At 47.2% G+C, this 13,631-nt stretch overlaps 1 protein-coding gene across 2 annotated transcripts in view; it reads right to left on the bottom strand.

Moving 5' to 3' along the window:
• TRPC7 (transient receptor potential cation channel subfamily C member 7) overlaps window positions 1-13,631 on the bottom strand; it is a 121,506-nt gene that overhangs the window by 32,672 nt on the left and 75,203 nt on the right. For both annotated transcript variants that reach the window (XM_090064574.1, XM_090064575.1), the window contains exon 5: window positions 3,610-3,843. In XM_090064574.1, coding sequence (XP_089920700.1) covers window positions 3,610-3,843 — 234 coding nt within the window. The remainder of the gene's footprint in view (window positions 1-3,609; window positions 3,844-13,631) is intronic.

Below are 13,631 nucleotides of genomic sequence, written 5' to 3'. Positions count from 1 at the left end.
CATTGCCTTGCTTACGAGCTTTTAGGAAAAAATGTAATCCATCAGCAAATGAACACTTTGTTATTTGCAGTTTTTAAAATATAAATAGCCCTTCCCAGGTGCAATAAGAAAATACAAGTGGATTGATATCAGCCACATTTTCTGGGATCCCTCCGTCCCCGCTTCCCAAGACTTCCTGTCCTACAGGTTCTTCCTAACGTTAGAAACGACATGGATTTATAAATGACAATGTTCTTCCACATGAGGGCACTCCTTACCATATAACCAAAAGCAAATATTTTCCATAGTCCAGAAGCAAACCGGAAGGAAGACACAACACAACACAACAGATTCAGGCCTCACCATTATTTTTTGTCCAGTGAGTAAGAGAAGCAGTTGCCACATATTGTATCCAAAAACATTCTTATTTGTGAATATTATGACTGCACACATTGAAGCTCAGCTGGCGTCTAGCAAATCGCTCCAGGAACTATCCTGACTTACACCCACTGAGTCCAACCAGAAATGAGGACCCAAGTCTTCCAAGTAGCTCAGCGCAGCAGGTGTTTGCAGACCACGTCTAACCACAGAAGCAGGCTCTGTACAAAATGCAGTTGCAGCTGCTGTTTTGTCTTAAAACACAAGTACAGGAAGAGATGGTTGCGATGGCGTCACTGCCACCCATGTTTCACGTAAAAGCCTAATGATGAGAGCGCTCACCCAGGAAGTGGAAGATTCAAATTCAGTTCCTTCTTCAGCCAGGAGAGTTCAAACCCACATCTTTCAGGAGATTGCCCCAACCACCAGGCTATTCTGGATGGAGAAGCACTCCTGACCTTCCTCACTGATGGCTGTGGCAATATAGAGCAAGAGGGTTCATTGGGCAGAGAGAGTGAAAGGAAGCAAACCCTCTGGATTAGCAATCCTGGGAGTCTCACTGGGCAGAAGGAAACCTCAGTTCTAGTCCCTTTCCCAGGACTAGTTATGCATTTTGCATCACACAACCATTCAGATCCTCAGTGGGGAACTGAACATTTCCTCTGTCCTGATTCCTCCTATTACGCATGCCCTAACCACTAGCCTATAGAGACCGCCTTTTGTTTCATTTCTGGCCCAGTGAGTCTTGAACTATTTTCTGAACTCAGTTATAGCTTCAGGAGGAAGGGAGGAGGGTACTGCTCACTTGGATTAACTTGTAGCCAGGTGGGCAGAGCATTCTCCTGGGAGGTGTGGGTTTGAAACCTCTCAGCTGATCTCAGGTTTCCCTCTTCCTGTGCGATTGCTCCTGTATCACCAGGACAAACATTCTTATGGAAAAAAAGAATAATGATTTCTGTAGAAAAATATGTAGGCACCCAATTTAAGGAGTGAACTCTGGGTTACGGATGGAAGCATTATCACACAAGGTTGACTGAGACGCCCACCGCCAAACTGGATTTCCAACCCCTGTGCCCAACATTTTCGATTGGCTAGCTTAGCCAGTTTTCTGCTCAGTGTGTTGGCTGTTGAGATTCCCATTCTGAATCTTAGGGCCCCCTCGACACATTACAGGTATTGTGCAATTAACTGGTTAATTGCACAATTAACTAAAACCAGCTACATGTGTGAAGTTGCTATCATGCCATACAATGCTCCAACCAGCTATGGTTAGACCTAAAAAATGTGTACTACCTTTATAATGGGTTGGTATCCAGCTTTAATTTGCACAAGTAGCAGTGTCTTCCTAGTGGCTGGGAGCCCGGTCGGCTGCCTGGGCTCCCGACCCCAGGGCTGAACCATGTGCAGCCAGGGTTGGGAGTCCCAAAACATGTGGCATGACAGGAGGCTTAACTGTGTGGATTGCATATTGGATCCCATGGCGCCTTTACCTGCACATGTACAGGGGCCCCTAGGTGTCTATAGGGAGTCTAGGTATCTAATTAGGACTCTGGATTTCATCTTACAGATCAGATACTTATATCTTTTATTGGATCTAGCCCTTTTGTGGGTACCAATCATCTTTAGATGTCACTGGGTGCATCTACATGTGAGCTTTACTGTTGAGTTGACTAATGAGCTTCGCAGTAACGCATCACCATCTACGTGTGTGCCCGTTTTAGGGTGTAGCAAATTAATTAACTCTGCCATAGCATAGTACTGTCCAGGATGGTACTATTCTACAGCAGAGTAATTTACTCCAGCACAGTGCACGTGTAGATGGTAACAGTGTCTAGCTGTGGCACAAGAGTGAGAAAGTGTGGGGGGGCTGCCTGCCGGCTAGCCCCACACTATAGCACCCTTGTGTACCCGCCAGACCCTCCACTATCCACCACCACCTGGAGCCTGGGGTTGATCCCCTGGGCTCCCTGCCAGCCGGGGGATGCTCCACCCTGGCTCTAAGTACTGCAGTCATGGGCACGTGTGCAGACACTGCACCAGGAGCAGCTGACTCCGGCGTGAACTGCTCCAGAATTTATTGCGCTGCACTAACTGCACATGTAGATGCACCCACTGAGTGTCGGTCTGAGAAAACTGTGGTTCTAGAATTGTTTCTGCTTATCATCTATCAATGAATGCAACAAGCTACTGCAGAAATCAGTAGTCATCCTCAATACACAATATAACAAAAAGCAGCTTCTCAAGCACGGAAATAGTGGACCGTTGTAAGAACCTGATGCTTTTGAAGATGAACAAAGGAAGCTGACACAAGATTTGTAGTTTTTTCCACTTCTCTTAGTTCCCCTTCTGTATTTTTTTGTTTTCCTTAGGAAGGGGCTATGTAGCTCAAAGTCATTAGGTGGCATGCTGGCAGGATACATCTAATCTAATTGCTCAGTGTACCAAGGGTGGGCAAAATGCTGCCCGGGGGCCAGATGCAGCCCGCCAGGCCATTATGTCCGGCCCACAGGGCCCCTAAAAATTTTAGAAAATTAATATTAATCTGCCCTGGGTTGCCTATCATGCAGCCCTCGATGGCTTTCTGAAACTCAGTAAGCAGCCCTCTGACCAAAATAATTGCCCGCCCCGGCTGTAGACTATGATACAAAAGACAAAGGCTTACCCAGACCCCACAAAAAATCAAAGGTGCATGAAGTCGTGGCAACAAACACTCAGCTGTAGACAAATTAGATATTAGATTTACTAAAAATAATCAGGAATGTCATTTCATAGTTGCTTTTCTCAAGAGGTGGTTTCTTCTTTAATACTGATAGCCCAGTCCTCCCATGTTTTCACATGCCAAACCCCGACAATTTCACAGAAGTCCATCAACCTCACCAGACCACATTGCTTCTAGATGATACATTTAGTAGCCTTGCATCTCTTTTACTTTGAGGGAACAGAATGAATTCTTCTATCTTGACTTTAAAATATAACTGTTCCCTTCTGGTTTTAAGATTAGTTGTTGCCTTGTCAACATGCGATTGGGCTGAGTCTGGCCTCAGTACATGTTCAGAGACTGAGCGAGGCTTAGATCTCCATTCCTTTTTAGCATGAGGTAGCTGTTTACCAACATGGCTGTAACGGATAGATCTGAGGAGAATAATCCGCTTTAATCTGAGAAAGCTTCGAGAAGGTTAAAAAGGGAAGCTGGTGCTTTCCGCATGTTACCCTTAAAGAACATGGAGCATTAAAGAGCAAAAAACATCTTACCATAAGTAAAGTAAGCAACTTCAGGGGGAAGGGTGACATTATTGAGGTCATCATCCGGAACGTACTGATCTACGTATTGTTGTGCTTCGGTGGCTTTGAGAAAAGCCATGAACCTTGCAGTAAATGATGCCACAAAGATGGAGAGCATTCCGAAATCCAGCAGGTTCCAAAGATGCAGGACATACTCCCGAGGCCCTTCTTCCCAGATTTCTTTGCATTCTGACCATATCATCCCTGGGGAAAATAGATGTTAACACAGGATATTTGGACATCAGATGTTCGTAATATTGTCTGTGTGTTTGCTTTAGGAGAAGTGCGGCTGGAAATGGAGTGTGATCAGGGTGGAGGCACTCATAAGAACCTCAAACAATACTCTTTAAATCTTGTTTGCTGACTCCAAATTAATCTAATAGTGTCAAGGCAATTATTTTTGGCCATAAGCCAGTTGTAGAAAGGTAAACCTACTCTGAAAAATACACAGTCTGGTGCCTTACAGACCCCTTTGTCCATATAGGGTAGACTTTTCAAAAGGTCTTAACCTAAGTTGGCTCCATTCACTTAATAGTGAAATGGCACCTAATTTCAATGGAGGCAGACTTAAGAAGACCTCTCAGCACATCTGAATATTATACCTGTAGCAAACCCATTGAAATAAGACAACTGTTTTTGGAAAAGTTATGAAATTCCAAACCATTTCTACGATGAACCCAAAGCCACCCTTTTGGATGGTTTTCAAATGTTCCCTTTATAATCCTCTCTTATACTCATCTAAGAAAGCGGGCATGCACGCGCGCGCGCACACACACACACATTTTGGTGATTTCAGCACACCTAGATTCCATTTGGGAAATGGAAGCAGAATCTGCCCTAATAATGCATGAAAGTTATATCTAGAATTTGTGGTATAATCAGAATCAAGAAGTGCCAGACAGATTGCAATGGAGTCTGTTCCTTTTTTCTGCTAAATTGTGTATACTAAAAAAGTTTGAATAACTTCTACACATTTGAGCACTTATCCATCACTTCCACAAGTACAGGTGACTTGCAGGTGGATTGGGGACACAGCGGGCATGTTTACATGTGTGCATTTACTGTGCAGTAACCCAAATTACTGCGCAGTACGGGTGCCTGTCTGCATGTGCACACCCATCCTGCACAGTAAACATGGCGACTCACACCAACTTGAGTGTAAATTTGATACCTGTGTAAACTAGGCTCGTCGGGGGAGGGGGAAGATGAGGGCGGAGGAGACGATGAACTACCAGGCCCAGCAACAGCCAGCGAGCCCAGACCAATGGTCAAAAGGGAGAAACAGGTAAGTGATGGGGGACGGGGCATTGCTGAGACTAGGGGGTCAGTGGGCACAACCTTTGGAGGCCTCAAATGCCTCTACATGAATGCTCAAAGTATGGGGAAGAAGCAGGAGGAACTCGCCCTCCTCCTAGCTGTCACCAGCCCTGACATAGTGGGGATCACAGAAACGTGGTGGGACTCATCGCATGACTGGGCGGTGAGTGTCAAGGGCTATAGGCTATACAGGAGGGACAGGATAGGAAGGAAAGGTGGAGGAGTAGCACTCTACATCAAGGAGGAATATACTTCCTCATCAATTAGCAAGGGGGTAGAGGGGGGGCACTCTGAGGTGCTCTGGGTTAGAGTAAAAGGCAGTCCAGGGGATAGAGACTTAACGGTGGGAGTCTACTATAGACCTCCCAACCAGGGAGAAGAGCTCGACCAGGAATTCTTAGGTTAGCTCACAGAGGCAGTGAGGGCTAAGGATGTGGTCATCATGGGGGACCTGAACTTCCCAGACATCTGCTGGGAAGAGCAGTCAGCCAAGTCTGACCGCTCACGTCGGTTCTTAGCCAGAGTGCAGGACCTCCATCTAATCCAGGAGGTGCACAGCCCCACCAGGGGAGACGCCTTGTTGGACCTGGTGCTGGCCACGGGTGACGACCTGGTGAGGGGGCTGTGGGTGATGGGCCACCTGGGAGACAGTGATCGTCGCTTGCTGGAATTCACCATCCAGCGTAAGGTGGCAAAGGGCTGCAGCAAGGCAACAGCCCTAGACTTTAGGAGGGCTGACTTCAACAAGCTAAGGAGGATCGTTGGGGAAGCGCTGAGGACCCAGAGGGGAAGGGAGCCAGGTGTCCAAGGTGAGTGGTTGCTCCTTAAGGAGACGATCCTCCATGCCCAAAGGGAGGTAATCCCAACAAGGGTCAAAGGGAGCAGGAGGGCACATAAACCCCCACGGCTCACTAGGAGCATCCGGGAATGTCTCCTTGCTAAAAGGGAGGCATACACCTAATGGAGGGATGGGGTCATCACCAAGAAGGACTATGTTACAGTCGCCCGAGGATGTAGGAGGGCAGTCAGGAAGGCCAAGACAGAGATGGAGATAGGACTAGCTTCCCGGATTAAGGACAATAAGAAGTCCTTCCTCAAATACATAGGGGGTAAAAAGAGGGTCCCGGGTAATGTGGGGCCCCTGCAGGACACGATGGGCAACTTAGTCATCACGCCAGATGACAAAGCTAACATATTTAACGATTTCTTTGCCTCTGTCTTCCTAAGTAGGGACCAGTTCAGCCACCTTCCTGCTGGGCCCCCCTCGGGCCCCGGGAGAGACACGCCTGGGCCAGGGGTTAGCAAGGAGTTAGTTAGGGTACTTCTGGAGAGGCTGGACGTGTTCAAGTCCACTGGTCCGGACGATCTTCACCCTAGGGTTCTACAGGAACTGGCCGAGGTCATTGAGGGACCCCTGGCGCGGCTCTATGAGCACTCGTGGTGCTCTGGTGAGGTACCGGAGGACTGGAAGAGGGCCAATGTGGTCCCTATCTTCAAAAAGGGAAAAAAAGAGGACCCGGGAAATTACAGGCCAGTTAGTCTGACCTCAATCCCGGGTAAGCTCTTTGAAAAAATTATCCTGGCACACATCCAGGAGGGCCTTGCGGGGGAATGCATGCTCAGGGGCAACCAACATGGGTTCATCAGTGGCAGGTCTTGTCAGACCAGCCTGGTGGCCTTTTACGATCAGGTCACCAAATCATTAGACGCAGGGGTTGCTGTGGATGTAGTCTTTCTGGACTTCCGGAAGGCTTTCGACACTGTCTCTCACCCTGTCCTCATTAAAAAGCTGGGAGACTGTGGTGTCGATGCCCACACAGTCAAATGGGTCGCCAACTGGTTGGAGGGCCGCACCCAGAGGGTGGTAGTGGATGGGTTCTTCTCGACCCGGAAGGACGTGGGCAGTGGGGTTCCGCAGGGCTCGGTCCTCGGGCCCGCACTGTTCAACATCTTCATCAGTGACTTGGATGAGGGGGTAGAAAGCACCCTGTTCAAGTTTGCTGATGACACTAAGATGTGGGGGGATGTGGGTGCACTAGAAGGGCGCAATAGGCTACAAGCTGACCTTGACAGGTTGCAACGGTGGGTGGATAAGAATAGGATGGGGTTTAACACTGATAAGTGCAAGATGTTGCACATGGGGAGGAAGAACCGGCACCACACTTACAGGTTGGGGAACTCCCCTCTTGCCAGCACGGAGACGGAAAAGGATCTTGGAGTCGTCATTGACTCCACGATGAACATGGGCCGGCAGTGTGGGGAGCCAGTCAAGAAGGCCAACCGTACCCTGTCATGCATCCACAGATGCATCTCGAGCAGGTCCAGGGAGGTGATCCTCCCCCTCTATGCGGCACTGGTCAGGCCGCAGCTGGAGTACTGCGTCCAGTTCTGGGCGCCACACTTCAAGAGGGACGTGGACGATATGGAAAGAGTTCAGAGGAGGGCCACTCGTATGATCAGGGGTCAGCAGGGCAAGCCTTATGAGGAGAGGCTACGGGACCTGAACCTGTTTAGCCTCCACAAGAGAAGGTTAAGGGGGGACCTTGTGGCCTGCTACAAACTGGTCAGGGGGGATCAGCAGGTATTGGGGGAGTCCCTGTTCCCCTGTGCGCTGCCAGGAGTGACCAGGAATAACGGTCACAAGCTGGTGGAGGGTAGGTTTAGATTAGATATTAGGAGGCGCGACTTCACAGTCAGGGCGGCTAGGGCCTGGAACCAGCTTCCAGGGGAAGTGGTGCAGGCTCCTAGCCTGGGGATTTTTAAAAGGAAGTTAGATGAGCACCTTGCCGGGGTCATCTGACCCCGGTGCTCTTTCCTGCCAAGGCAGGGGGTCGGACTAGATGATCTACCTAGGTCCCTTCCGACTCTAGCTACTATGAAACTATGAAACTTGTACAGAGGCATTATGCTGGTATCAAATTTATACCCTATTAGTTACTGTGCAGTAATGCATGTGTAGACGCTTTACTGGTCAGTGTAGATGCCTAACTTTAGCCCCAAGTCAGTCCACACACAGTGTTAATGCTCTTTAATGCCTCCACATGTAGATGCTGGCCTATTCCCACTTACCGTGCAGTGACTTACTGAGCAGTAAATTTAAGGTGGCTTAAATGCACATGTAGACATGCCCAGTGATAACTGTGTTGGTGGTGTTTAGCAAATCAGAATTAGAGATAGGTCTGAGTTCTGACTAGAACACAATTATAACTGTGTTTGGATCCGTGACATAACTAACAGGGCTGACACCTAGGACAAGCAGGGGGAGGGGAGGGAGTTGGTGTGTAGTTCTAGACTGGATGCAGGGGACTGCGGGCTCTGAGACTGTGGGGTGGGCAGAAACCTTAGCCATGACAGGACTTATACAGTCCTGGCTGAGCTGCGCCTGGCGTATGTACTGGCTGTTGCTCTTAAAGCCGCAGCAGTCAGAAACTGTCTCGGAGTTCCCTGCATAGCAATGCTTTCAGGGCGCAGACTTGAGGGGGGGGGTGCAATTCTGGCACCCCCTCCCAACCTGGCACCCAGGGTGAATGCTCCTTCTTGTCCACCCTTCGTTATACTAACAGCTTAGTTCAGATACTCCACTAACCCCTGGCCAAATTTCAGCTGGTAAGGTCAGTGAAGGGACTTGTAGGTCCCTTGGGATATCTACAAAGATTGTTTACCATCCTAAGAAGAGCTGTAAATATTTTCCTAACTGCATCAAAGTTACAGACATGTTTTGTGTCCAGTCCTGTTCCCATGGCAATGGTAAAATTAATGCTTAATTCAGGAAAAGCTGGAGCAGGATATATCGGTTTCCAGGTGCCCTTCTTTGATTTTTGTCTTTTTTTTCCAACTCTTTCTCTTTGCTAGAAGTTTTTGTGATGCAACATGTAGGTGCATTTCACTGGCTACGCCTCCAGAGCCTCGTCCATGTGTATAATGGACTGCCTCAGAAGGCAAAGGCTGAAGATGAAATTTTCAGAGAGAAATCAAATCACTGTGAATCTTTCCTCAGGTGGAGAATTGGAGAACTGCCAGTCTGTGCATGCACGCTTGAGAGGTGGAAAATCAAAACTGAGCTAACATCTTAGGTTAAGGTACCCAGTCAGTGACCTCTGGAAATGAAGGTTCAGCTCTCTCTCCATATCAAATGCCCATTGGTTTCTATAGTGTGGGTAACAGGTGCCTACACAACTTGGCATGAAAAGGCAGAAGTGTGCCAACAATGCAACACAACTAATCAGCTACAGTATCACAGGTGCCTGGAGAGGTTTAACACTATACAGGCTTTAGCCAACACAATCAAGACTCCTCCTTTCAGGAATAAAATGCATGTTTCAACTTAATAAACAAAGGATAATAATTAGTACTACTGGCATGAGTCAGACACAGCTAGTGTACTCAGGAGTCTGTCAGCACACTGCTTGCTCATTTTGAGATGCTTCATTTCCCTGATGCTTTTTCCTTGTACTGGGCAAACCGAGAGTCCCACACTGAGATCCAGGTTGTCTTCTGGTAGGGTTAGGAACAGGCAAGAAGGCTGTTAGTTTCCCTTTTGAGAGTTTTCTTCTCCCTGTTCCTCTATCATTTGTTGGCAGAAGGCAGGGAAGGTATGACCTATCGACCTGGCAGCTACTTGAATATCTTCAGGGATCTTTGGTAGAGTGAAAACCCTTTGGGATCTTTGGTAGAGTGAAAACCTGTGTCTCAGCAGTGGCCTGGACCCCATGTGGTTGTGGCTCAGATCCTCAAAGAAGGCAAAGTGCATGATCAGGGCCACATCTGACGATGGCATTTAATACTCCTCCCCATGGCTAAGAAGCAGTTGCCTCTGGCTTAAGTAACATGCTAAGGGGAAACCTCCACGGGGTGCACAAGTAGACCGTATGCAATCTCCCTTTCACTGCTCCGTCCTCTCCACTTGCTTCCCATTCTCTCCCTCCATGCGGCACAATGCCTTTTGTTGGTGCCAGCAGACGTGTGTGCGGAAAGAAGCCTCCTCATCTGCTTCAGAAGGCAATGACTTAGCCTTCCTTTTCCACTTTCACACAACAGATCTGTTGAAATCAATGGAAGTTGCAGACCATATTCACAGTTGGCTACGTCTACATGTCCATTAACGTGCTGAAATTATGGTGCTTTACCTGTAATAACAGCTACTAATTTAATGCGCTGTAATTGGCACTACTGTGCATTAGCACCGATGAATGCTTTTTATGTGACGCTTAACATCCACTGGGCTAACCTACCGCACATTAGAGCAGTTTTTGCCAGCTGTGCTAATGTGCAGTAGAATTAGTCCAATGGGCATGAAGTGTCACATGTAGATGTGCCCATTTAGTAGCAAATAACCTCATAGAAGAGGGTAGCAAAACTGATTCCTGAATAATGAGATTTGCATCTGATCCACAGGGAAAAAAAACGAAGCAAATATAAAAGCAACCCCCTTTTGTCCCCAGTAATTGTTGTGTGCCAATATTTAGACTGATCCATTTTTCTGGGGAGAAGGGGTTGGTCACTGACGAATATCAGGAAATATTTTTATGGGTATGGGCAACCAGATTATTTTCTTTACTGACACACACCTATATAAATCTGGTTTAAATATTGACTAAGCCATCATAATTTATTTCTGGACTAGATTGATTACATTACAATGAGCTGCAGGGATTTGCAGCTGGAATATGTAATGCAAAGAAAAATGTTCAAAATCAAGGAGGCTGAGTACAGTTAAAACCCGAACCACAGTGGTTATGTTAGAGCATGTGAAAACTGTGTTTCGAACCAGCCCCTATTGGCCAACTTGGCAGCTGATCATTTTTTTTATAACTGCAATTGCAGAAAGTCCGTGCAAGACAGAAGAGCTGCTGCAGAAACATTGGTGTGTAATGATATGTATATTCTTATGGGTGGAACCAAGCCATTGTTGTCAATAAAAATGTTTTAGACGAATGAAATCAGATCTACAGATTCAGGCTATGGAAAACGGGAGGGTGAAAGACAAAGCAAGCTCAGCAAGATGGTCCGCATGAGAATAGGGAAGAACCTACCATTAGAGCTGGTAGGAACTGTTTGTGTTTCATTTGCTTTTCTTTTAATAATTTTGGGTTTGTCTGAATGTTGTGTAAAATAATAGCCTTGGGGGAAAAAAAAGCCCCGGCCTTTAGTTCAGCTGACTGCTTATTAGCTCTGTGTGTCTGTTCTTCCTAGACACGTGAAACTCCCAGTCATCTAGGATGGGGGGATTAAACGCATCGCCTGCAGGCTGGATCCAGCCCACACGGCTCTTGGAGGGACCAGAAATGTAAGGGGTGGATCCGCTCGCTGAGTTCTGGGGTACAGAGACCTGTGAGGGATTCAAGTGATGGCTGTGCCAAGCCACTTGACTCCTCAAACAGACACAGTGGCGGTTCATAGCACTGCTGCACACCCACCGCTGCAGGTTGGTGCCGATCTGGCCCGGGGAAGCCAAATAAATATTGACACCCCCTGATCGAAGAGGAACATTTAACCGCAGTCAGAAAACACTTGGGACCAGTGTCCCATTACACTAAAACTACACCTTGTGCTTTAATTCGCAGCCGTGCAAACTGGGTGGAAAACACTGTTTTGATCCACTGGTGTTTTACTCACCCACTTTGAACTGACTCCACACTGACAGCAATGATTTCTGTCCAAGCCAGGGAATGGGAAAGCCCGCCCTTTGCGTGAATTTCTGAGCGCAATTTCATTCAAAGGAAGTGGTAACCTGTCAAAACCCTCTCTCTCGTTCTCACTTCCCACAGTTACACTGTCATATTTCGACAGTAACGGTGGCATCATGTGGGGCTATAAAGTTCACCCTAGCTGTTGATAATTGGGGAGGCAACATGGAACTACCGCCTTTGCCCAACTTGAACCTGAAATTTCCTACAGGGTATTTTGCCTTCAATATGTGTATGTCTGAAACAAAATATGGTGTGGATTTCATATCTGCAGGAAGTTTTCATTGCGGTCATGATATCCCAGCCCATATTCTCTCTTGGCCATGATATAATAAATTAACAGTGTCATATAATCATGGGATAATGCTACATTTTAAGACTCCTCATTACTGTACTGGTTGGCAGCCAGGTAACTCCATCAGCCAATTTCCCAGAAAGATTTAAGGCCAGGGGACCGGTAAACTAATTACCTTAAAATGATTGGCTGAAGTTGGAACCAGTTATGCATCATCAGCATCCATCCTCACTGCCAGAGAATGAGGAAGAATGGGGAAAAATAAAAATGTGAGGAGAAGAGTTAAAAGCAGAGCAGCGAGAAGTAATATCCACCTCCTTAATTGTACTGTGAATCTTATTTCTGTTGCATGCCTCCATGTCTCACTCTGGGTAGAGTAATTGCAGAATGAATTTAATGCAGATGATGGTGTGGGACCATTCATACAGATGCTCATATTTAATACCTAGGTACTGAAGTTAAAATACACCTTGGCAGTCCTGCTTGCTTTCCTTTTTCAGCAAGTGTTTTTATTTTATGTGTTCCTGTATATGGGCTCTTTATCCATACTTATGGGGAAGAGAAGAGGAGTCTCAGCAGGATTTGTCTTTGGTGGACTTTGGATCAGAAAGGCCCCATGTACCAAAGCACAGGCACACCATGACCTAATTTATTTGCTAGACTGCATTTTATGGTCACACTAGAGGATAGGCCACCCTGGACAGGTGGGTGAATCAAAACCTGATGGCATACAAGGTCCTCCACCTCGGGGGAAAAAACCACACACCATACTTATAGGCTCAGCAATGCTACACTCACTAGCACCATGACCAAAAGAGACATGGGGGTCATGACTGATCACAAGACGGACATGAGCCACCAATGCGATGCCACAGCTGATACCCCGGCTTACATCTATCAATGCATCTCAAGCAAAACCCAGGAAGTCATCCTCCTGCTTTACTTGGCCTTGGTGAGGCTGCATCCAGTTCTGAGCTCTGAACTTTAGAAAGGATGTGGAGAAGCTTGAGAGAGTCCAGAGGAGAGCCATGCGCATGATCAGGGGACAAGAGAGCAGGCCTATGAGGAGAAGCTGAGAGGTATGGGAGTCTTCAGCCTGGAGAAGAGAAGGTTCAGGGGAGACTTGGTGGCAGCCTATAAGTATATAAAGGGTGTGCATTGGGAACTGGGAGAACATCTGTTCACCAGGGCACTGCAAGGGAAGACAAGGTCTAATGGTCACAGACTCCTGGAAGACCGTTCTAGGCTGGACGTAAAGAAAAACTTCTTTACTGTCCGAGTCCCCAGGGCCTGGAATACACTCCCCCCAGAAATGGTGCAAGCACCTACTCTGGACACTTTAAAAAAATACTTGGATGCCTTTCTTGCCGGGATCATTTGACCCCATCAGACTTCCTTCCCCTTGGGCAGATGGCTGGATCCGATGATCTTGCAAGGTCCCTTCCAGCCCTAATGTCTATGAAATCTGTGAAACAGTTTCACATAAAGAGGCAGGAGACAGGGCAGGGCAGCCTTAGAAATGAACCATCCACCATATTTCATAGTTCTTGATACAACATTTTTACACTCCTCAGATTTCCGTCTAACCGCTGGGTGGATGACTGTTACTTTTGGCCATGATCAAGGGGGCACTGCCAGCTGTCTCCCCATATACTGGAACACCTGGAAGTTCCTCAGATCAAATTAAAATAAGG

Source organism: Crocodylus siamensis, chromosome 10, assembly GCF_052110815.1.
Source record: "Crocodylus siamensis isolate JL-2025a chromosome 10, ASM5211081v1, whole genome shotgun sequence".
Taxonomy (NCBI): Eukaryota; Metazoa; Chordata; order Crocodylia; family Crocodylidae; genus Crocodylus; species Crocodylus siamensis.
This window is presented reverse-complemented; position numbering and strand designations above follow the sequence as displayed.